This window comes from Hippoglossus stenolepis, chromosome 14 (genome assembly GCF_022539355.2).
Source record: "Hippoglossus stenolepis isolate QCI-W04-F060 chromosome 14, HSTE1.2, whole genome shotgun sequence".
In the NCBI taxonomy this organism is placed as follows: Eukaryota; Metazoa; Chordata; class Actinopteri; order Pleuronectiformes; family Pleuronectidae; genus Hippoglossus; species Hippoglossus stenolepis.
This window is the reverse complement of record NC_061496.1, coordinates 5,956,812-5,979,398: the sequence shown is the minus strand read 5'-3', so window position 1 is coordinate 5,979,398 and position 22,587 is coordinate 5,956,812. Positions and strand designations below refer to the sequence as shown.

General features: G+C 44.6%; 2 protein-coding genes across 3 annotated transcripts in view; one reads left to right on the top strand and one right to left on the bottom strand.

Moving 5' to 3' along the window:
• The window catches only part of ddah1 (dimethylarginine dimethylaminohydrolase 1), a 72,312-nt gene extending 61,032 nt beyond the window's left edge, over window positions 1–11,280 (bottom strand). Inside the window, exon 1 of one of the 2 annotated variants that reach the window (XM_047343086.1) lies at window positions 11,139–11,280. Coding sequence is in view for 1 of the 2 variants with exons in the window: in XM_047343085.1 (XP_047199041.1) it covers window positions 4,598–4,891 (294 nt within the window). In the remaining variant the exon portion in view is untranslated. Of the gene's footprint in view, window positions 1–4,597; window positions 5,173–11,138 lie in introns of those variants that run through there. The other variant, XM_047343085.1, reaches the window with a different exon arrangement.
• Window positions 11,281–12,357: 1,077 nt separating this feature from the next.
• ccn1 (cellular communication network factor 1) lies at window positions 12,358–15,168 on the top strand. Its single transcript, XM_035177286.2, has 5 exons — window positions 12,358–12,656; window positions 12,818–13,043; window positions 13,377–13,727; window positions 13,838–14,040; window positions 14,145–15,168. The coding sequence occupies exons 1-5, from the start codon at window positions 12,609–12,611 to the stop codon at window positions 14,445–14,447; spliced, it is 1,131 nt and encodes a 376-aa protein (XP_035033177.1). The 5' UTR covers window positions 12,358–12,608; the 3' UTR covers window positions 14,448–15,168.
• Window positions 15,169–22,587: the final 7,419 nt, after the last annotated feature.

The window sequence follows — 22,587 nt, the reverse complement described above, 5'->3', positions numbered from 1 at the left end:
AGCAAGCAAAAACATGTGAGTTTTGATTGGCACAAGAAGTGGCAGCAGTTCAAAACCTGCCTCTAGAGAGTGCGATGACGAGACCATGAACTCACGCACAACACTTGCAGTACACTCACTTTCCTCCCTTCTGCCAAACATTAACACTTGAGGACATTTTGAATTCAAACTTGAACAAGCTGCTGGATTTATAGGTAACTTATTTAGCCAATGAAGGAAGGTTTGGTAAAAGAAGAGAAAGAGAAAAATAAATCCAAAGATGAATAAATAAAGAAAATAATTGCTAGTTGTATCCTGAGCCACTTTTCATTCTGATTAAATGAGTTTACGAAAGGTAAGAAATAAAAGTCCTCCGACAATCTGCTTGTCTGCATCCAACTTGGGTTTCAGCCTATCAGACTAATGTTCAGTATTGTGGAAGAAGTAACTTTGGCTCTTTGGACTGATTTGAGACAACGCTCCTGTCTTCAGTGCACGATCAGGACGTCCATTTAGACGAGCATTTCCTCTAATAATAAAGCTTTTAAGCCACAACCTAATGGATGAGACTCCGGCAACCTTCAGTAAAGTTTAATAACTTGTTCCGTCCCATATCGTTTTGTCTCATTGAGTTGAACAATATCAGCCTTTATAATCCATAAAATAAATTACAAAAAGCGACGGACTCGACCTTTAAGAGGCAGGAGAGGGACCAAATTGTGTGAACCGACCTCGTTAATCTTCCCTGCTGTGACTTTATAAGACGACTGGAGGAGCAGAAGCAAAGGGAGCTCCAAGCAGAGCTGATGGAAGAGGCCAATCAACAACAAGGGATTCCAAGTCAGATAAGTACACCTGAGATTTCCCACATCAATTTCCAGGCCGCGCTGCACAGAGTCAAAGAGTTTAAGCACAAGTGTCTCCGGTTATCCGAAGAACAAAGTCTAATTTGTTCCGGCAGCACGTATACACGTTTATTCTGGTAAACGATTAAATATCCTGAAGCAGAAGTTAAATAAGCACCGACGTTAATGACAAACAGCAACAGGTCCTTTCTTCTGTCCTACAAATCAGACGGGAGGATGAGAAGGTTGAAAATACGTGAATCAAGACAAAGAGAAGAGACATGGCCTTGATCAGCCATGCAGCTGATAGGAAGGCCATTTCCTGATAGTGGCTCTTAATCTTTTAGCTCAGAGAACAGGCTGATCCCATTAAAGTCCCCCAGTGTGTTTGTCGACTCGTGAGATTAAAGTAAGATTATCTTGATCTGACATTGAAGGTGCCTACAGCTATATGCAAATTCGATTCAAGACAAATTAAGATTTTTTAAAACCCTATTGAAATTAAATTTAAGACCAAAATAATGATGGGAATACACAAAGAACTTGTTCCGAGTAAAGAATCCAACACTTTGATCCCCATTGATTCCAAGTTTGAAAGATTTTAGACACAGTTTACTTCATTAGAACTTACAGGCAATGGTCTTCCTGGTCATATTCTCAAGCCAGTTTTCATTAAACTTTCTCCAGGTTTATAGTCAAGCCAGCAGGCTGACTAGAAAGTTGTGGAGGTATAGTTGGCCAAGTAGGGTATCCCAGATGTCCCCCCCACCCAGTCACGCTTTCCAGCTCTTCCTCAGGGATCCCGGGCCCTCCAGCCACTTCTGGGTCTAACCGGGCGATGCCCAACCTCAACTGTCCCATTTCTACATAAAGTAGCAGCATTGCTGATCCAAGCTCCCTCCAGATGTCTGAACTCATCACACTATCTCTAGACACCCGACTGACCTGACTAGACATTAGTTTAACGCATTAACATAACCAGAGACAGACTAACAACGCAGTGCATAGCAGAAATAAAGATTCTTCTTACAGGTCTGCCAGAGTAGAGAGATTTTAGTGGTGACCTTTGGCAAATAAAACAAAACCCATCTAATGTGAATTTGAGAGAATTTAACACTTTTTAAGGATCTGTACCCCCCCCCCTGAAATATTATCACAGAATTAGGATGCAGGGTTGTGGCGTCGCCTCCGCTTCATGTACAGCTGCTGAAAGGTCAGGGGGGTAATAGCAATGAAAAATCAGGCTTCACTATTCGGTCAACAGCAAATAAGGGACGTTAATTATTTCAACAAAAGGTTCGTCTGAAGCAAAGACTTCTGCTCTGCACCTTCAAGCTGATGTTATAATTGTAACTGAACGAGCAAAAAGCAGAATGGAAAAGCATCCGCGAAGCCTCCAGGAAGTGAGTGATCACACAGTTGCAGTTCACTTCCAGCTCCACGAGCACAATGATTAATTCTAACGAGCGCTGATAAAAGGCCTCAAACTGCTGTTTCCCATTTTCTGTAATTTCTCAGGTCAAAAGAAAAGATGCACCTAATAATTACGGCAACATCTGTTTGGGGGTGAATAATAAGGCATCGCTCACACACTGCAAGTGCACACACTCTGATCAAACTTACAAAAACATATGCAGATTGCCAGCATTGTAATTATTCCTGACATGCAGTGTAACATATTACACCCAAGGGATGTTCAAGCAAACCGGTTTGACTGTTATGAGACATGCTCCTGCATTTCTGATAGCCGCACCATGTATGTTGCAATAGCAGGTGCTGGGAACAATGGGCTTGATGGGGACCTGGGGAGAACTTTTCTGATTTGCACTGACAAATGTTAGAAGCTTTGAAATCTGTAATGATTTGGTGATCGGGAGACGCTGAGAATGTTGGAGTGCAACGTGATCCTGCTGCATCGCCAGGAAATTAGATGAAAATCTAAAGTATTCTAGTTATAATAACTATATACAAATGTGTTATAATACATGCATAAACAGATACAAATCCTAATATCATGCAACTGCATCTAATTATGAAAACAGGGCCATTATGTAAGAGGGATGCGAGTGAGAGAGGAATTGGAGCGCTAGAGTAAACCAGTCAGGTGACTGGGAAAGTGAGATGTCTACAGACGTCAAACCAAAGAAACATTTCGGTGAGCGGGAGGTTGAAATTTACTTAACAGACCCTGGCTCCAAATGACATCACCAGTGCAAGATGGCGGCACCCGTATCCAGAATATTTTGGCTTCAGTACAGCGGGAGGAAGCGGAGACACGTTGCCCATCTTTATTTACCGGCTAAGTGCAGAACCGTGAACCGTGGTTTTGTTGAGCGTCACCAGGTAAAAGACCTTTTTCTCTCATCCAATCCACAACCAACTACTGTATATATCCTTTATTTTCACGTCAATGAGAAGCATCATTTTGTTCATCCAGGCTGCAGCACTTAAAGCCACACCATGATAATAATAAGTCGTTTTCAGGGATAATTACCTCTCATTATGAACCAAAGTATCAAATTCAGCTGAATCACTTCTAATTCTCCAGCAGCCAATCAATGCTCAGTCACTGGAATCCATCTGGGACTTTTTTACAGGCCTGTTTTTGCGAACATGTTATTTATGTCGCTCACTCTGCCAGTTTTTCATTCATCGCAGCTGACAGCTCCCCGTGAGCCGGGGATGGGAAAGAAACCAAACCACCGCTATCACTGTATGAAATGTGAAAGATTTCCCAATCTAAAATGTGACAGGGGGGGGGGGGGAGTTTTGGTGGTGTACTGATGCGGCGTGCAAATGTAAAATGCACCTCCGTTCAGCATAAATAAAAATGTGGCGGCTGAAGGTAGCAGCGGCGGCGGTGGCAAGCTTTTCAATCAATACCCGGGGCCCGCCAGTGAGGCCGGGGACCATTAGCACCACTGAGCCAAGTCAAGTGACTCTGATGTGAAACGACAGGGGCTTTCACAGGAGCTGTCCTTGCGTTTCCCTCATTGTCATTCACACACACTCGCGTACAGACAACCCTACATTGCAGCTTCACCCTCACCCGGCAACCCAGTGCACTTTGGACTGGTGCTTTGTTTTCCAACAATGGTTCTCAGTCAAATCTAATCAGTAGTCGTAAAAGCCTCTCGTTTCATAAACTACTGATTAATGTTTTTGACTTTTTCCACCGTCCCGAGGTCTCGTCGTGGTTCTTATCCCTGTTTGACTCGTGAGGTGAGACCTGTTGGGACGCTTCGAGGAGCCTCCCGCCAATTCTGCTGAGAACTCACACACAATATGCATGGACCCCCACAGAGAGGACACTGCATTGGCTGCAAAGCAATTTTACAAATGCATGCATGAAAAACAACCTTGTGACGGGTGTCTCCTCATGTCCAATCCCCCACATCCCTTTGCACCATATGGTTTAAAAACCGTGATATGTCACAGCTGGTGATTCTGTGCAGCTCCCACGGATGTTGACCCTCCTGAAACCTCAACTTATAGACACGTGTTCTGCAGAGGAGTGAATCTGACATGAGGCTAAAAACACAACTGGAGTCGGTGTTAATTGAGGAAATTATGAAGAGACTGAAAGACATGTTTGTAATCCATCAGCCACTTGTGTGAAGTGTTTATCCCTGCAGCTCAGTGAAAACCCAGCTGATGATGCCTCCTCTCCACTTTCTCTCTCTCTCTCACACACATTCAACTTTTTATGTTTAAATCTTTTATTATCGTGGTGGTGATGAGTCACGCTGTGGATCACACCGCGCCCTCCCTACCTCTCTCCTGCGGCTCTCGGCCCCGGGGCGGGTGATGAGCGCCGTGTCACCGCACACCACCGCCGCGTCCTCCACGAACACGCAGTCCGGGAGCGACTCGTCGGCGGGCAGCTCGACCACGTCCAGCCGGAGCCTGGTCCTCAGCACCTCCACGTACGCGTCATGCTCCCTCCGCGCCCCGGCGATGTCCACCTCCGACGCGCAGATCCGGAGCGCCTCTCCGGCCAGGGACGCGGGGATCCCCCGGACGATGGCGTGGGTGCACTGACCGAAACCTGCCATCAAACCAGCCATGTTGGGGTTTTTTTTGTGGTTTTCCTCGTTACTTGGCAAATGTGGGTTTTTTTTTTAAAAAAAGAGGAAAGGACTGAAAAAAGCAGCCTCACAGAGAAGTCAGCGAATGAATGAAAGAAACTAGAGCCAGTTTAACCCGATGCAGCCCGGTTTGATTGGTAGTTTTTTTTTGTTGCTGGTTAATCTTTATTTACACCAGCAGCTGCTCACAGTGTCAGTCAGAGCTGCTCCAGTCTGCAGGCGAGCGACAGCGCTCCGGTGACGCGCACCGACCATCACGTGTGTGTGTGTGTGTGTGTGTGTGTGTGTGTGTGTGTGTGTGTGTGTGAGCCCAACAAGTGACTGGCAAACACACACACACACACTCACCACGTGGTTCGATCAATCCCACTGAGCCTGCAGGTCAAAACGCTGCCATGCTTTTTAAAAAAAGGCAACACAACATTCTATAAGTATATATTCTGCAGATGTTATTATAAATTCTGTATCTATAATGCATTAATAACTTGATGGGGTATTTGAAAGAACCAGTTCAGAGCTGAAATTCCCAGCAATAAGTTTAATAATGGATTAATAATATATTTTAATTATAGGTTTATGGTTTTAAAGTCAATTCTCTAGATTTAGTGTCTAAATTTGTTATGATTTTCTGTTTTTCTTTGTCTTATGTGACAATGACTGAAGACATTTAGGTTTTGGATTGAAAACGGAAAGTTTTAAGGATTTTTGAAACTTGCAATCCACAGTTTTTATTCATTTTTCAAATAATGTTTGGTTGCAGCCTGACGTCTGACGATTACAGTTTCTGCAGAAGGCTCGTGTGTTTGACAGGATTTTTCTGGCATGAAATTATTAAATTGGTAAGAATACGATAACAAATCAATCAATCAAAGTTGTGCGGCCTGTTTTCACAAATCAGTTTGCATCCCAGGGCGTAACGAGCTGTACAAGGTGCGACACCCTCTGTCCTTAATAAACAATTTCAGCTGCGTTATTAATGTGTTTGCCAATAATTTGCACATTTTCTCTTCGGGTGACAAGATTTGACATATTTGGGGGAAAACACATGATATTTTCAGAATGTGGGATCCATAGATATTCTCTCCATCTTGGTTTTTAGAACAGATGAAGTCGTAATAACAGTGGGCTGTCTCTGTAAAACTGGTCGACTGAGCAGATGTATGAAAGCAGAACATCAGTGGATGGATATTTATTGATGACAACACTGGGGAGGGGGGGTCAATCCTAGAGGAATGATTACCAGAGGCAACTGGAGAATCTATCTGCTATATGGATCAGCATAAAGCTAGAGTACGAAATGTAGATCCCATCGATTCCCATGCTTTGACTGTAAGAGCACGTGGTTGTTCTTGCATTTGAAGACTCTTGGCCGACGTCAAATAACGTCCACAAACTTCAAGGCCAACAACATATACAGTAAAGAGGAGGGTCTCTGTGTCCTGCAGTGTGTGAAATGTAAAGCAAGAGGAGTGTGAGAGGAAGAGCGGTGTAAGTGTGTGTGTGTGTAAGGGAGTGGTGAGGTGGTGGGGTTATATTCCCTGTGGTGCCATCTAAGGAAGGTTCTGGGCCCGGTGAAGCCGTCTGAATGGATGGAATGTTTTCTTCAGACGTCCCAGAAGCACATTCTTCCACCGCGGGACCTCGGTTTGTCTTTTCTTGTTCCAGATTCACTCAATTATCCCCGACTGCTCTAAACATTCCAGGAGCCCCACATTCCTTTTTTTCCACTGCAGCCAGGATCAACAACCGCCACCCTCCTCTCCCGACACCAACACCTGCCCCCACCCAGACCTCGTCTTCTGTCTTCTTTTTTTTTTCCATCATTCCTCATCACGGATGGACACGGCCCAAGAAAAGACCCTCTCTTTTCTCCGCGTGCTGAGGAATTTGGGTAACTTTGGATGAAGAAAAGCCCTCATACTTTAGGCACACCTGGCTGGTACACCGTGCGGCTATAAAAGAAAATGAGTGAAAGCAGACACGACGCTCCAGCTGCGGCACCGGGAGCAGCACCGCTCTATTTGACTGGTATGACTGGAGTCATGATGGGATGTCTAAAGTGACACGGACATTTATGATTACACAGGTGCACGGAGCAGATTTAACTCTTGGCAGTCTGGCCAGTGTATAAATCTGATATTCAAGTTATGAAATGGCACGAGATGAAGTGATTAAAAATGGATTTTTCTAGATGCCATTTTGACAGAAGCTACAATTAGTTCAGACACAAGACGTTTTTCTAAGAGTCTCAATCTTAACAGAATGTGAAATAATCTCCTTCTGAAAATAGTTCCACTTACACCTGTTTCAGTTTAGATTGCTAAAATTACAGTTTTTGGAAATCTCCAAAAATGAAAGTAGCCCTCCTTCCCGATAAAACCCAGTCTGCTCTAATTGGCCGAATGTTTTGTGATTGGTCAACGACTTCCAGTGCATGTATACTTTACTTGGCTCATTAGGGGGTTGTCATACCAGCAGCTGGACGTGCATGATGCAAATGTAGGGCATCACGAGGTCAAGATGGTGTGGAAGTATCGATCTGGCTGCAGACACGGCTTCAGGAGCAGTGTTTTCTGTGAGGAAGAGGAGGAGGAGGAGGAGCACCCTTCGCTGCTGACTTTGGACTTTTTAACTTTGCAGAACTTTCCCATACACAAATAACAGTTATACCACACAAGAGGAAAAGAAACACTAAAATATGTTGCCTCTGAGAGTTGAATAGGTAAAAGCAGTCTGTTTCCAGGCTGGGAAATCAAAACGCATTCAGAGACAGACTGTGACATGTTGGTGGCTCTGTTGACAATGTGTAAAATAGAGATTACTGCTGGCCTCATCCCTGAGGTAATGTAAAACTAGACAAGGCAGGTTGAGGGAAATCGGATACAAAAGAAGTTCAACACTTCATCACGCAGTCACTCTTGGAATGCACTGGAGCTCAGAGTTTGATGAAAGAGCATTAAAGAGAGAATCTCTTCCCTTGAACTCGTCTTTCCTCTAATTGATTTAGACACGAACATGGCAGACGACTTTCCACATGACATGTTTCCACAGACACGTTTTCCTGCTCATTTCAATTTTTGACAGAGCAGCGGCTCCTCTTTTGTCATTTTCTGACAGGGCCGGTTGATTCCTCACATTTCTGGAGGACGGTCCTGACAGTATATGTGAATGTTAACTGACCTTATTTTACCGATTACTTTGTCCTTCACTGAGTCACATGTTCCGAATGCTTTATGTCCCATCTGGACAGAGATATCAAAGTGCTACTCAATCTGTCCTCAGCCAGCCAGCAGAATCATTTTACAGTCGTCCTGTACCGGTTGATTTTTCACATTTGACAACAAAATGGGTTGAACCTCAGCCCGTTTTCATTGTGACTTTTACAGCCTCGATTTCCAAGTTTTGGAACAGCCAGCAAAGTGTATCTGTGCTTTCCTTCCTCCTCAATCAGACCAGTTCCCAACCACTGATGTATTCTCTTAAAAATACATTTAGCATGATAAAAAGGAGACAGTACTATTAAACTGTTAAACTGAACAGGTCTTACACCTTCAGCACTACACATAGATACTTACAACCACATGTAAGTCATCTGTTCACAATGCAGACATGAATGTACCTCAGCGTTTTAAGAACCAGTCCACGAGGAGGAATAAAAAGCCATTATGTCGCTGGAGACCTGCTGTTACAAGAGTGATTCTGACAGTAAGCTCCCCATGACAACAGACAGTGCTTTGAAAAGAAGATGGTAACCTGCGTCTCCCCTTTCAATTTCCTCATTAATGCCAAGTTGGTGCCCCTTCCTGTTCGTGATCTTGCAGCCGATCAAAGCATCACCTTCACATTTTTAAACAATATATTCCGCTGCACAAATACACAAGAAACCGCTCTGGTGAGAAGAGAACTGTGCCAGGTCTGAGTTTCCTGAGCTATAAGGAGACCCTACAGAGTACAGGCCAACATGAAATGTTACTGTATCAATAAAGTATATTGTATAGCACAATTCACAGACGAAAGGCAAAGTGCTTCGTAAAAGCACAATAGTTAAACGCACATTTGGAAAACACGACAGTAGAAGTCTAGACAAAGGCCAGTTTGAATAAATGACTTCCCAGCTGCTTTTTTTAAAGGCGTCTACGATGACCGCAGGAGGAGCGTTGCACAGCACCGCAACCACGAGTTCAAATGGACGATCGCCTTTCATTTTCAGTCGAGTGCGAGGGACAGCTAGACCCAATCAGAAGACCTAAACGACCTGCTGATGTTATAAGGTAGAAGTAGGGCCTTAACCTTAAGATTGATCCTGAGTTGAATGGGGAGTCAATGTAAAGAGTATTGAGGGGGGTGGGGACTTGTCATTTAACATCATCAATATAACATTGACAAAATGATCTAACTCGTGGGGTCAAAGCTGAGACTCTGCTTTTACTCATCGCTGAGTATTTTTAGTCCTCAGCTTCACGATGCAGCCGACTTCCTGCGGCTCCATGAGCTGACAGAGCAACGGAAGCGCTGTCCATACACACCGCGTACCGGTTATGACATTTATCTTGAATATACTACAATGGAATCTGTTCTCTAAACATGCCGGGATGCGCTGCTCTGTTCCATCTTTCACTCGGACATAAATGGGGGGGAGGGAGGCGGAGGGCAGCTGGCGATAGACTTCCTGCAGACCAAATCTGAAGGCCGCCGTCTCATTGGCTGCGAGAGCTCCTGGTGGGATCTGACAATTGGTTTCCATTACAGAGCCACAACACAAGATGACATGCACTATCTCATAATTAAATCAACAATGAAATCACATAAGCCGGAGGATAGAAATTTGTTGAGATAGCCATGTTATAGAGCCGGGAGGATAATCCAAATTATTCTTTCTGTAAAGGAAAGACACCCCATACTCCATTTTGGGAGGTAAAGAAGTGTGAATTGTGTGTGTGTGTGTGTGTGTGTGTGTGTGTGTGTGTGTGTGTGTGTGTGTGTGTGTGTGTGTGTGTGTGTGTGTGTGTGTATGTGATGTGGGTTCCCAGACAGAATTGATGGAAACTATTATGCCAGGACAATTACAACACGGAGCCGCATGTCCAGCTTTTGGAAGGTTTCCTGAACTGAGAGGGTAATCATGGAATGAATGTTACTCTCCAATGACGCACAATAACAACACTGTTTCCTCTCGCCATGACAGCCCTGTGCACACGGGCTCACATACAATATGCGCACAGACACACACTTGTGAGACTTAAAGTCAACACACAGCAGCGGACGGTCATACAGAACATGACATAAGAGCGAAAAAGCAGTCCACACACATTAAAGGGTTATTGCAGCAATTTAAAATGGCACTTTTCTAATTTTTACGAGAGTCGTTATGAAAAGAATCAAAACAGATGGTTGAGATGTCCTGAATTTTAGCTCCTGAATAAAAATATCGTCAGAACAATACTAAAGGCTCAGCATTGGAGGCCCAGAGTCTATTAGAGAGACTATTATTGTCATAGGTCATAGTCAGTGTAATACAATTATAATATTACATGATATAATTAATGTTATACTCTATAGCAGCACCCTTTCTCCCTCAGAGGACTTTCTCCAACTGTTTTCGGGGGCTGACTTGAGTATTTGGCATAAAAAAATCAGTGTGGTGCCACTGTTAAAACTTTAATTTGATATGCACGCGTAGAAATAGTGACACACACATTTGCATGGTACAGCCAAGAAAGACACAACACGTGCTCACGCAGACACACCCCCTATCCAGAGAGGCTGCACACACACACACGCCACAGGCAATATGGATCAACAACATATGCAAATTATATATTCTTGGATTGATTATTGGAATCTGATTATTGGTTATTCTTTCAATAAAAAGCACCATGCACAAAGTTATCCTCACACATCACCATCTAGTGTCTTGAAGTGGAAGCATTAAAATATATGTGTAAACACAACCCAGACAGTACATCAAACAAAACCAACAGAAAGTCAAGTTTATCATGAGTCAAGAGAAACGTTGCAATCCGGGTTCTGAAGCGACCCGGAGGAGAACAAACACATCACAGTGCGGAGTTATTTACTTTTAGCAGAGAAAAGTCGCTTTAAGCTGCTGTGATTCACCTCCAATCGCTTCTGTCGAGCGATGCTTCAGGGTGTTTTACAAGTCAAAAGAAGAAGTGATCCACAAAGTCAAGAGAGAAGAAGAAGGAGAAGAAGTGTAAAAACTCACCGGAGAGGCTGCTCGGTGCTGCTGTCTCACTGCACCGTTATGTTGGGTCTACACGGGAGGCTACAAGGGGGGAGAGAGAGGCAGAGAAATGTCCGATCCCTATAAACACAAATACTAAAACGTCCTGTTTTCAGGGGGATGCGCCAGAGAGCTGCGGGCTCACGGTGCCACATTCCCTTCATGGTGGAGTGTTTTCATCAATTTGAAAAAAAACTTCGGTGAGAAAAGGGGGACTTATTGTGAGCAGACACCAGGTATTTGTCTCAACATCTCCGGTGGAAACTTGGACCCACACCCTTTTTCCCCCCGAGAAAGGTGATGGACAGATGGCGTGAAAAAGTCAAATTTGCCCGAAGGAATAGATGCAAAGGACCCCCCCCCCACCCCTGCATGAAGAGCACATTTAACAAGGCTTTAAGCTGTCAGGAATGCTTTGTGGTTCTCTGCCTGGCCAAAAGGCAGGGAAATATGTTAATAATGTGGGCTACTACCAGACCAAATATGGCAATATTGTTACGTCTGGTGCGCATCTGGAAGCGCTTAGCTCCTCTGGATAAAGGCACCGGAGAGACAGAAATAGACTGTAAAACGTATCCCTGCCCCACACCTTTAACACTCAGAGAGAAAAGAGGGGCTCCAGCTGTTTAAAAACGTGGCCACTATATATATATATATATATATTTTTTTTTTTTTAACAAATTGACTTAATGAGCAAAAATGAGAAGTGGCACCGGAATCAGCACCGGTCTGGATAAACGAGATGTGTTTACAGTGACGTTAAAATACTCTGTGAAGTTTTTTTGTTTTGTTGGTAACATGTTTTTAAAAACGGAAATGAATAATATCCACATCTATATCTATCTATCTATCTATCTATCCGTCACCCTGTGGGATCAGAGAGAGCGCGCAGACTCCACCACCCCCCCAGAGAAGTCCATTGAACCCGAGTTGATAAATGTGAGAAGCGCGCAGAGGGAGGAAAACGAAAAGGGGGGTATAAACAAGAAAGGGAAAAAATGTGAGACGGAAAAGTGTGTTCAGATTGGATCCAGGGGGGGAAAAAATCCATCTGAGAGAGAGGGAGAGAGGAGGAGGAGGAGGAGGAGGAGGAGGTAAAACAAAAAAAAAAAGAGAAGGAGAAAGGTTTAGACAGGGTGGAGCTTAGGTCTTGGATGGAAAATGCGCCGAGAAACATTCCTGGCATAGTTTGGGAACAGTTCAGCAGGCAGCCCAGGGACGACGTCAGCTTCCCACTACGGTATAAAAGTCCGGAGGTGGCCGGACCTCAGCAGACTGCAACCGCTTTACCAAGAGCTTCACCCTACTCCTAAAGGAGCCTCTAACACCAGAGACTACCCAGAGACAGACGGCCGAGGGAGGGAATACCTAAGGACTCCTCCGAAGACAGACTTTATCCACTTTTCTTTGGGATTCCTCTGGAACGCGCAAACAATTTTTGTTTTATCCAAGATGCTGATGCTCACTGTTGTCGTTGCCCTTTTTGGAAGCCTGGACCTGGTGAGTGAATTCTCTATTCAAGCCTTGAAGGGGGAAACGTTTCAGCTGCTGTGGTTTTATCACATGGGGGGACACGATGGAGTAGATGTGGGGATTGCGAGTAGACAAATCAATAGTTTTCAGGAGTTTCAGTCTTTAATGAGGCGTTTTTTGTTGTGCAGGTCCTCTCCTCCTCCTCCTGCCCCTCCGTGTGCGAGTGTCCGCTGGAGATGCCCAAGTGCGCACCGGGAGTGAGCGTCGTCCTGGACGGCTGCGGCTGCTGCAAAGTTTGCGCAAGGCAGCTGAACGAGGACTGCAGCCTGACCGAGCCTTGTGACCACACGAAAGGGCTGGAGTGTAACTTTGGGGCCAGCTTTGCCGCTGCGACCACTCGTGGCATCTGCCGAGGTGTGTATAAGTTCATTCAGCTCCAGATGTGCATGCCTCTGGTTAGTCTGAAGTCGAAGTCTAAAAGTAAAACTGAAATAAGGGTGCTGAGTTTAGGGGGTATAGTAACCTGTGTGATTTCAACACTGTGGAATGCAGCTAGGAGGAAACAGTCTGAACCTCAAAGCACAGACAGCCAACTGTGGAGGGAAAGAGACTACCTCAGGCAGCCTGAAGAATTTCACAGTTTAACTGATCTTTATCTGGCAGCCATGTGATGTCTTCAGCAGACGTCTCTGAGCAGAGCAGGAAAGAATAACATTCCTTTCCTCCTGTTTTTTCTCCCCGCTGCAGCCAAGTCAGAGGGCAGACCTTGCGAGTACAATAGCAGGATCTACCAGAACGGAGAGAGTTTCCAGCCCAACTGTAAACACCAGTGCACATGCATCGATGGGGCGGTGGGATGTGTCCCGCTGTGCCCTCAGGAGCTCTCCCTGCCCAACCTGGGCTGTGCCAACCCCAGACTGGTCAAGGTTCCAGGCCAGTGCTGCGAGGAGTGGGTGTGCGACGATGGCAAGGACACAGACATCCTGGACAGGATCTTTGGAAAAGACACAATGACTGATGAATTGGAACGAGACCTCACCAACAGGAATGAGCTCATTTCAAATGTCAAGAGAAAACTCATTTTGAAGAATCAACCCGGTAAGAAGCAGCCTCTTGTTCTGGAATTTCTTTCTGGAAACATTAATGGAAGATCTTGAAATATGTACGATTTCTGTGTTGCTAATGTGGTTATTTTTTTTCTGTCACAGCATTCAGACCTCAGCCTGAAGTCCACATGTTTGACACCCAGAAGTGCATCGTCCAAACCACACCCTGGTCCCAGTGCTCCAAGAGCTGTGGAACTGGCATCTCCACCAGAGTCACCAACAACAACAACGAATGCAAGCTGGTCAAAGAGACGAGAATCTGTGAAGTGCGGCCATGCACCCAGTCACTTTACTCCAGTCTTAAGGTAAGCTTGAGCCACAGTGACTGAATGAACTAGATGGATCTCTGATAAACACATCACCTCTTGATCTGAGCTCAAAACTAACCTCCCTATTGATTCCTCTGCAGAAAGGAAAGAAGTGTAGCAGAACCAAGAAGTCCAGTCAGCCGGTGAAGTTCACCTACGCCGGCTGCTCCAGCCTGAAGAAGTACAGGCCCAAGTACTGCGGAGCCTGTGTGGACGGCCGCTGCTGCAGCCCACACAAGACCGATACCATCCGGGTCAAGTTCCGCTGCGAGGATGGCGAGACCTTCAACAAGAACATCATGATGATCGAGTCTTGCAAGTGCACCTACAACTGTCCCCATGCCAACGAGGCGTCCTACCCCTTCTACCGCCTCTCCAATGACATCCACAAGTTCAGAGACTGATCGATGAAGAAGGCGAAACAAACTCCTCGACAAAGAGAAAGAGACCATCGGCATCACTGGCGGCCGATGGCGGTCCAGATGAATGCCGGGGTGTAAATAGACCACCTATCAACTACCAGCTTCTTGTTGTAACTAGATTCCCAAGGAATTGTGGGCTTACATCATGAGGACTTAATGAAGTGCACTGTTTGCTGTGACTACATCAGCATTCTTAATAAGAACTGCTTCATATTAATGGAGCATCTGAAGTAGCTTCGTTATGGAGCAAGATGTAATTAATATTTGTACATTTGAGTTAGTTGCTGATATCATTTCACTGTGTATATTTTGATCCTTTACATCAGACATGAACCCAGACTGTAGACTTGTGTGTGTATATGTGTATATGCACATGCGCAACTTCAATTAGCATACCATCCTGTATCGTAAGAGCAAGACACCGAAATGTAACCCCCCGACTTGTTTGACAAGTGTGCGGTTTCATTCCTTCCTAACGTGGGCATTATTGTTCATGTTTTGTGGCAGCTATTGAACTCCCTTCACGAAAAAAAGACAAAGCGAAACATGTCAAAGGATGAATGAATGTTTTTATTATTGTTATTAATATTATTTATCGAAAATGTAGCTACTTTATTTGGATATTATGTGTCATACTGGAATAAATTGTAAAGTGATTTAATTTTATATGCTATAAATAAAAAACTGATTTATTTATGAAATACGTCAGTGCCTGAGTTCAGTCTGTTCAAACTACAAACAAACGACGGGGGGGTGGGGGGGTGGGACAAATCCTCCTGTTATATCATTGTGTAGACTCAACAGATTCTCCGAACGACACCGAGCAGGGTCAGTCTGTTCTTATATAACCCTCTCTCCTGACTTTCTGTGCTGAGGAATGCCATTCTGCAGCAGGCTAGCTTGCTTTCATCTGATCTGGCTAAGACATACACTTGACTGATTCTGAGAGAGAGAGAGGTGGGGGGGGGGGAAGATTAAGTCCACGAGTAGCAATGAGTATGGGAGTATGCCAAGAATCTTAAGTGCTGCCCTGAATGGGCTTGGATTAGACACCATGCAACAAGGACAATGATTATTATTGTATACAAAAAGGGTGTATACAAACCATACATTCCTGGCTAAGCTTTTTTCACACGGTGGAATAGCACAAGCAAATTGACCCGATTCATTAGCAGCGGCCTTTAAATGTGTATTAGCTGCATTGGCCTCCGCTGGCTCTTAAACTGCGGGGGTCAGCTAAAGAGTTGTAAACAGGCCTGTGGAGTAAGGAGGGCTTACGTTTCACTTCCAGTTTTCACTTTAACAGGCATTGAGGAATATTATTATGAGGGAGAAAAAGGGGGACGGACAGGAAACAGTGGTGACATAGTTGCTTTTCTGGCCATAGAAACTTCAGATTCTGTTTTCCAGCTCCTGAAAAGTGTGTCACTACTGTCACATAAACACCACTCTCCCCCCGTCTGGTTCTCTCATTATTTATGTTTACTTGGGCTCAGATGTGTCTTGTATGTGTTAAGCCTGCATGCTTCAGGACGCCAACCCATGTGCAATATGACACAACAACACAATCAGAATCAGTCTGAAAGAAATGTGTTATTTTAATTTCAGGGACCCAGGGTCTGTCTGAAGTCAAACGCTTGCACCTGGTATAAATACCTACAGTAGAGTTTCGACAGGGGCATGGAGAGCAGAGCTCAGGGGCAACGACAGGGAAGGGTTTCTTTTTTTGATCCAGGTAGAGGGAGCGGCTCAGGAATGTAGCAGTGGCTCAGAAAGCAGACATCCTGATGGGCGGCAGATGTTGGAAAATATTTCAGAGCAACATGTTCACTTTAGCAAGGAAGATTTTCCAAATATACACAAACACTCCCACGAACTTGCTCGTATCCACAAGAGGCATTTTATCTCCACTCGAAGGACTATAAAAGTGGTCTATCTCAATCGACGTGCCACTTGTGCACAACTTTCATGCATAGTTGCTGAAAATAAGTCTTAATCAAGTGCATTTAATAAGAGGTTGAGCACGTTGCCTTTGACTGAACGGCATACCACACAGGATGTGCCCACTGAGGTTTCTCAGACTGCTCACATGAAAGGCTTCTGAGGTTTACCTAATCACAAAGATGTGTGGCTGCCCCGTGGAGCCTGGATATACAGTCAAAACACGTCGAGGGAGTTCTGTTTTTGCTCTTTCCTTTCTGCTGCTGCTTCTGAAAGCAGAAAAACGCTCTGTCTGTCCTTTGTAGTTTGCAAAGTGCCATGCAATCGCACCGTCGTTTGTCTTGTTAACACAGTGCAGCCGATGGGATTATGTAATGGCGTTTGTATGTTATGTGAGCAGTCCTCTCGGTCATCCGTAGCATTCCTTCATAATGCACAGACGAGCACAGTAGCGAGGTTGGCAATCCCTCAGCCTTCACGGACTCCGAGAACCCAAAGATTATGTTTATTGTGAGAAATAAACCACGGTGCCCCTGCCAGCACAGCACGAACCTGTAAAATATATTGCTCTCAGACACTCAGGCAAACAAGACTCTCACACACAGGCGCCCCTGCAATTAAATCACTCAGCGACTACCTCATTCCCCCGAACCCAAAATATGTTTATATGACAAAGACATTAGCATTAAAGCTTCATCAAGCACTACGTAATGCTTTGCAACCAGAAGCTCGCAGGATCGAGAGTGGCCATTACGACATACTGGAAGCTGCTGAGCACTGATGTCAGCTATTTAACAACCCCCCCCTGTCCATAACCTCAGGTTAATATGCACTGTTCTGAGGAACCAGGGGGCGTTTGAGAATGACCACCAAGTGAAAACACAGAGGCTCCCATTTGTTTCAAAAAGCACCATCTGCTGGACAAAAGAAGAAAAAGCATTGTGTAGGATTTGAATCTAGATAGAATCATCCGTTAAAACCCTAAACATTTTTAAAGACTTGATGCAATCACATGTAGAACAGAAAGGGACATCTTTCAAATGGTGTTTTAATCCAGTTAAGTCTCTCACTGCAGCCCAGTGATGTAAAGGACATACATTTGCCAAATACTGAAAGGGTGTGGGACCCTCATCCTGCAATAACACACACAGACGCACACACACACACACACACACACACACACAATGACAGCAATTCAAGTCTTCTGACACACCCATCCATCAGATCCCCATCTGCAATTACATAAGAATAACTGACGAGCAGGCTTAGGGGGAAATCAGAGTGGATTCCCACCCAGGCTGTAGGGATTGTTCCGTGGGTCTCCAGAGGGCCACTGGCTACTGCGGTGATTATTTGCGCAAACAAGCCGAGCATTGATGGGAGAGGCAGCACTTTGGGTGTCTTGAATCTCAGCCCAATGGAGACAATGTTGGACTGAATAATTTGCAAGGGGGCACATACCATCCACAGCTGAGCTAACGTTGGCATTTGAGGCTCTTGTTGTCGGTTCACATAGGCGAGGCCAAGGAGGTCACATTATCAGAAGCTGTGTTGTTGCCCTCGCTTCGCTTTAAAATGCTAAACTGATTGAACACCACAGCTCCTCTCTGAAGGCCTCCTAAAAAAAACAGCTAAAACACACGTGTTAATATTGACATAAATACTAGATTTGAGATATTAAGGGATAAATATAGAGATGCTACACAGAATAAATCCCAAACTGAGCATCTACAGATATAAAACACTGCAGCAGAACTCTAGCGGACACCAGTTTCCTAAAGCAATTGTGCCACAGGCCCTGACTCTTAAAACTCATAACTGACAAACCTGTGAGATGCATGACTGCAGGAGAGACGGATTGGATTTTACTTTCCAGATAATTTCAATCTTTACCAGACCAGTTAAATATAACTTTTCCTGTTTGGAATTTAAAAATGTGCTTTGACCATATAAGCAGCAGCGGACCTCAGGACCAAGACATGTGCTGATATGGATCATTAAGTGAGAAGAATGATGTATTTTTCCGACCCTCGTCTCCCTCGCGCTGGGTAATTGCAGCCTGGTTTCCACGTTCGTGAAGGGATGAGGGTGCGTAAGGCCTCAGTCATTATACTGCCACCACTTTCCCCTGTAACACAACTTCTGATGTCTCCTGCGTCTTTTGATCTCTGGGGCTGACTATGGCTGTGACATGAAAATGTGGCTAATGAGTGGCAACTGTGACCGTTGGGTTTGTGCGCTATAAAAGGGCCTGCTGGCCTCCAATGTCACGAACTGCAATTAAGTAAACACACAAAGAAACAGACATAAATGTGAGGAAAGAAGTACTTAAACATGCACTTCCCAAAATGTGGCCTTATGTTTAGTAGCCGATATAAAAAAGCGACGGATTAAAAAGATGGTGAGGCCCAAACGTGAGGACATTAAGGATGTGGAATTAGATTATGTCAGGACCTTTTCATGCTTTTATCACTGCTGTACGTGTTGTTTCAGCACACATCAAGTTTTTTAAGGGTCATATCTCAGTTTTATTTCACTCCAAGCTTCATGTGGACGTCTGTCTCAAACACTGAGCCCAGAAACCCTTCACAGAATCAAATTGTACTACTTGTATCTGCAATTGTATTGTTTCACCTGCTAACCAGAGGTCATCACAATAAATTAGAGTACAAACGTGGATAGATGTCTAACAATCGGACGTCAGCAGGTGTCAAACCACCCAAGGACCTGAGCAGATGTCCTGGTGTACTTCAACAGCAGCCACAAATAAAATGTGTTTGTCAGGGATCGTTCAACAACTTCCATCTGCAGAACTGTACAGGGAGCTTTTCAGGGTTACCACCCAAAGAAAGAAGGCAGTATACTGTACCTCACACCGTTGACTAGCACCTTCTCTTCTCTGACAGACAGTCAGAGCAGATGCTGTAGTTCTCAGCCATGAGGCGAGTGGCGATCCCCAGAAAAAAGAAACTGCACCGATTAAGGACTTTGTTGTAGCGCAGTGACCATGAATCACAAAGTTTCTGGATTTGAATCCAACTAGGAACCCACAGTTAAATATCATTTCTCTTTCATTTTCTCTCCGTCCAAACCCCCCCACATTATAAAGACATGAGAACCCTCCGAGTACGTCTTTCTCCTGCCGTTCGACTGGCATCACACCAGACCCCTACACTTACAAGGTACAGGCCAAGGCCTATTTTTAGTTAGTCCCTTCCAAAAAACGATATAGACCATTGAGTTACATATAGCATGTCCCATCATCTTTGACCAGTTAAGTGTGGGGGACACAAGGTTCTCCATTGTGATGAAATAGCACAACTCTTTTTGCAGTTTTCTTTAAAATCATTCTGCATGTGCCTCAATGCAGTCTAAACCAGTCGCAATTCAAGATGTGCAGCTGGGATGTGGGAGTTAAGATTGATGGTCACTTGTCACTGGGAGCTTTTGGTTCTTTTTTTTATCTTGCTAACCAACGACTTGCTCGTCTTGAGAGGTGATTTGACGAGTTCGGGTCAAACAGGACAAAGCAGCTAACACAATGTTGAATGACCACAGAAAGACAAGTTGCTCTAACAACCGATTCATCACAATAACTGGAGGCGGATGATAAAAGAAGAACACAGACGACCAGCAGCCTTTGTTGCTTCGAACTGTCGACTTGACACAAGACAGACGAACGGGAACAAGTGAATCACTTCCTGAAAACGACTTAAAGGGGGATCAGTCCGAGGTGACAATGGTTACAACATTGCCGGTCTGCGTGTCGAAGCGTGGCAGTGACGTCTGTTTATTCTAAACGAACACCGAGTTCAATCTGCATTCTGCCCTGATCCGTCCGAAAGGGGGATTTACAGTAGAGTGCTCTGGCACAACTCCACCTACTTCCAAAGTGCACGTAGAGGGGAAAAAGTCTGAAGAGGTCAAACTCCACTTGCATTGTGGTGAAAAACTGAAGTAAGGCCTGATGAAAGTACGACCGAACCCTTTAAACTGCAAGGGTTGCAGGAGGTTTCATCTCTCAAGGATGATGTAATGAGCGAACACTGAAGTCCTCCAACAAATTCATGCTTGATCTCACAAACCACCTGCACTTTGTGTCTTTCTAAGGGAAAAAGGAAGAATCATTGAACCTGTGAATCCACAACAGGTCACGTTACTGTTGACCAAGAACAACTCGTAGTGTAACAAAATAATTGGCTTGATGAGCTCAACAACGAAAAGCTCGAAAGAACAGTGGAGTTCTCCTGAATGTCACATAACCGTATGAAAACCAGATGGCCTCATTTAGAAGCACTTTTCAAAGCTTGGAACAGTAAGATAAGCGAAATATCAGCTGAATGTCAATTTTCAAAATGTAAAAATATGCCTGCTAAAGTGTAGACATGGTTTCAGATGAAAAGTGTCTGATTTGGGAAAATGTTTTCCATCCATTTTCAAGGTTGTGCTGTACAGTTTATTCTCAGTGTGCTTTATGTCAACCCGTCTGAAAAATGGATGACATCAGGCTCTGGAAACATGATTTTGTGCTCCAGTACCTGCCGGACCTCCCGATCAAGAGTTCTGCCGACGTGTGCCTGTTTCTGGATTAGGCCGCCACAGCAGGGCTGCGTTCTGAAAATGGCCTCGTAAAAAAAAAAAAAACAGCTCTGCACGCAGCACAATTGAGCCCTGCCCACAAAATCAAGACTAATTAAGTGCAAACCAACTTAAGACATTTCAAAGGGCAATTTAGTTAAATTGGAGGCATTATTTCCAATGGCTGTGTCTAAAAACAGCTGAGATTTACTTTTAAGAGCAAACAGTAACAAACGCACGGCTTTTGTGTGGTCACGCCGAGTGACTTTATTGAGATCGAAAATTAAGAAAACTGCCCGAATTAAACGGGTGGTAATTAAACCCAGGGAAAGCTGTGACAGAAAGAAGGAGCAGATGTGAAGGCAGCAGAAGTTACCAACCCGGCACTTTCATCCACTTGCTGGTGTTCCGACAGTTTCTAAACAATGTGCCGGTCTGCTTCAGAAGAGGTCACATAAAAAAGGTCAATGGGCGTTGAACCCGAAACTGCGAGTTGTCAATGTTACCACAATGGTCACTGTAGGGTGAAGTGTTCACTCTCTTTGAAGCGAGCCAGACTCACCGCCTCCTGGCTGTGCCGTCAAACTTTCTGAAATATGAAATTCACCTTCTAATCTAACTGACAGAAACATATTTTATGTTTATTCAGCAAACTGTTACAACACCAAGCTCTATATTATATGAGCACAGATCATAATGTATAGCAACATGGCTTCAAACACGGACATTCAGATGAACACTACTCACAGGGGTAGTAAAGGAGTTAGGGTCCCTTGCGTCCTCCCTCACAGAGGGGATGCGCAGTCAGATGTGAGATCATGGCCCCTGACTGCAGAGGGGTGGAAAGTGCGTCACCGCAGTCATCACAGTGCAGACATCAAAGGCGTCCTGTCCGTAGGGGTTAACGTCCAAAAGGGGGGTTAGCAGAGGTTATAAAAACACATCTGTAGACGCCGGCCCCACCAACGGGCCATGCTGTCAGTTAGTGCTGGCACCTTGTTGTCGTAATGAACCGACATCAAGTCAGAGGACGGCACAGAGAGGCTCCACATGCGTAAAAACATTCACACGGGGGGAGACACGTCAGAGGTGTCAGGGAAACGAGCGCGTCAACGTCAGCGTTTATTAGCTGGTGGAAAAATTACGCTAATGCTCTCACTAAAGCTCGGTGGAGAGGAGACATTTGCTGGTTTCCTTTAGATTAAAACAAACAGTCTTGTTAAGGGACACGCTACCTAATTTGTGGTACATTTAAAAACATGTAGTTTAGAGAGTAATGTGCAGAGACTCCTTTTTAAAATTGTTCGGAATCTAGTGACAGACGAAACAATCTCAACTCAAGGTCATTTAGCGTTTAGCTCTTAAATGCATCGGCAACCAAGGGTATGATTTGACCAATTGTTGGTTGGTTTGTGAATTTGTTTGTCAGCTAGAATACACACAAAAAAACAACATGACAGATTTTTTTTTCATTGCAAGAGAGGGTGTTTTTCAACATTCTCACCGTTTTCCCCAGAGAATAATTCAAGGATGTTGATGAAAACAAAGCATATTGTGTGATGAAGATATTCAACAACTGCTTGAGGTAAAGAAAAAGCCTTGA

What these genes read in the sequence shown, in the direction of transcription:
- ccn1 (XM_035177286.2), top strand. Translation starts at nt 12,609, where the DNA reads ATGCTGATGCTCACTGTTGTCGTTGCCCTTTTTGGAAGCCTGGACCTG. An exon ending in TTTTTGGAAGCCTGGACCTG is followed by an intron (nt 12,657 to 12,817) that starts GTGAGTGAATTC and finishes TTTGTTGTGCAG; the next exon opens with GTCCTCTCCTCCTCCTCCTG. An exon ending in CACTCGTGGCATCTGCCGAG is followed by an intron (nt 13,044 to 13,376) that starts GTGTGTATAAGT and finishes TCCCCGCTGCAG; the next exon opens with CCAAGTCAGAGGGCAGACCT.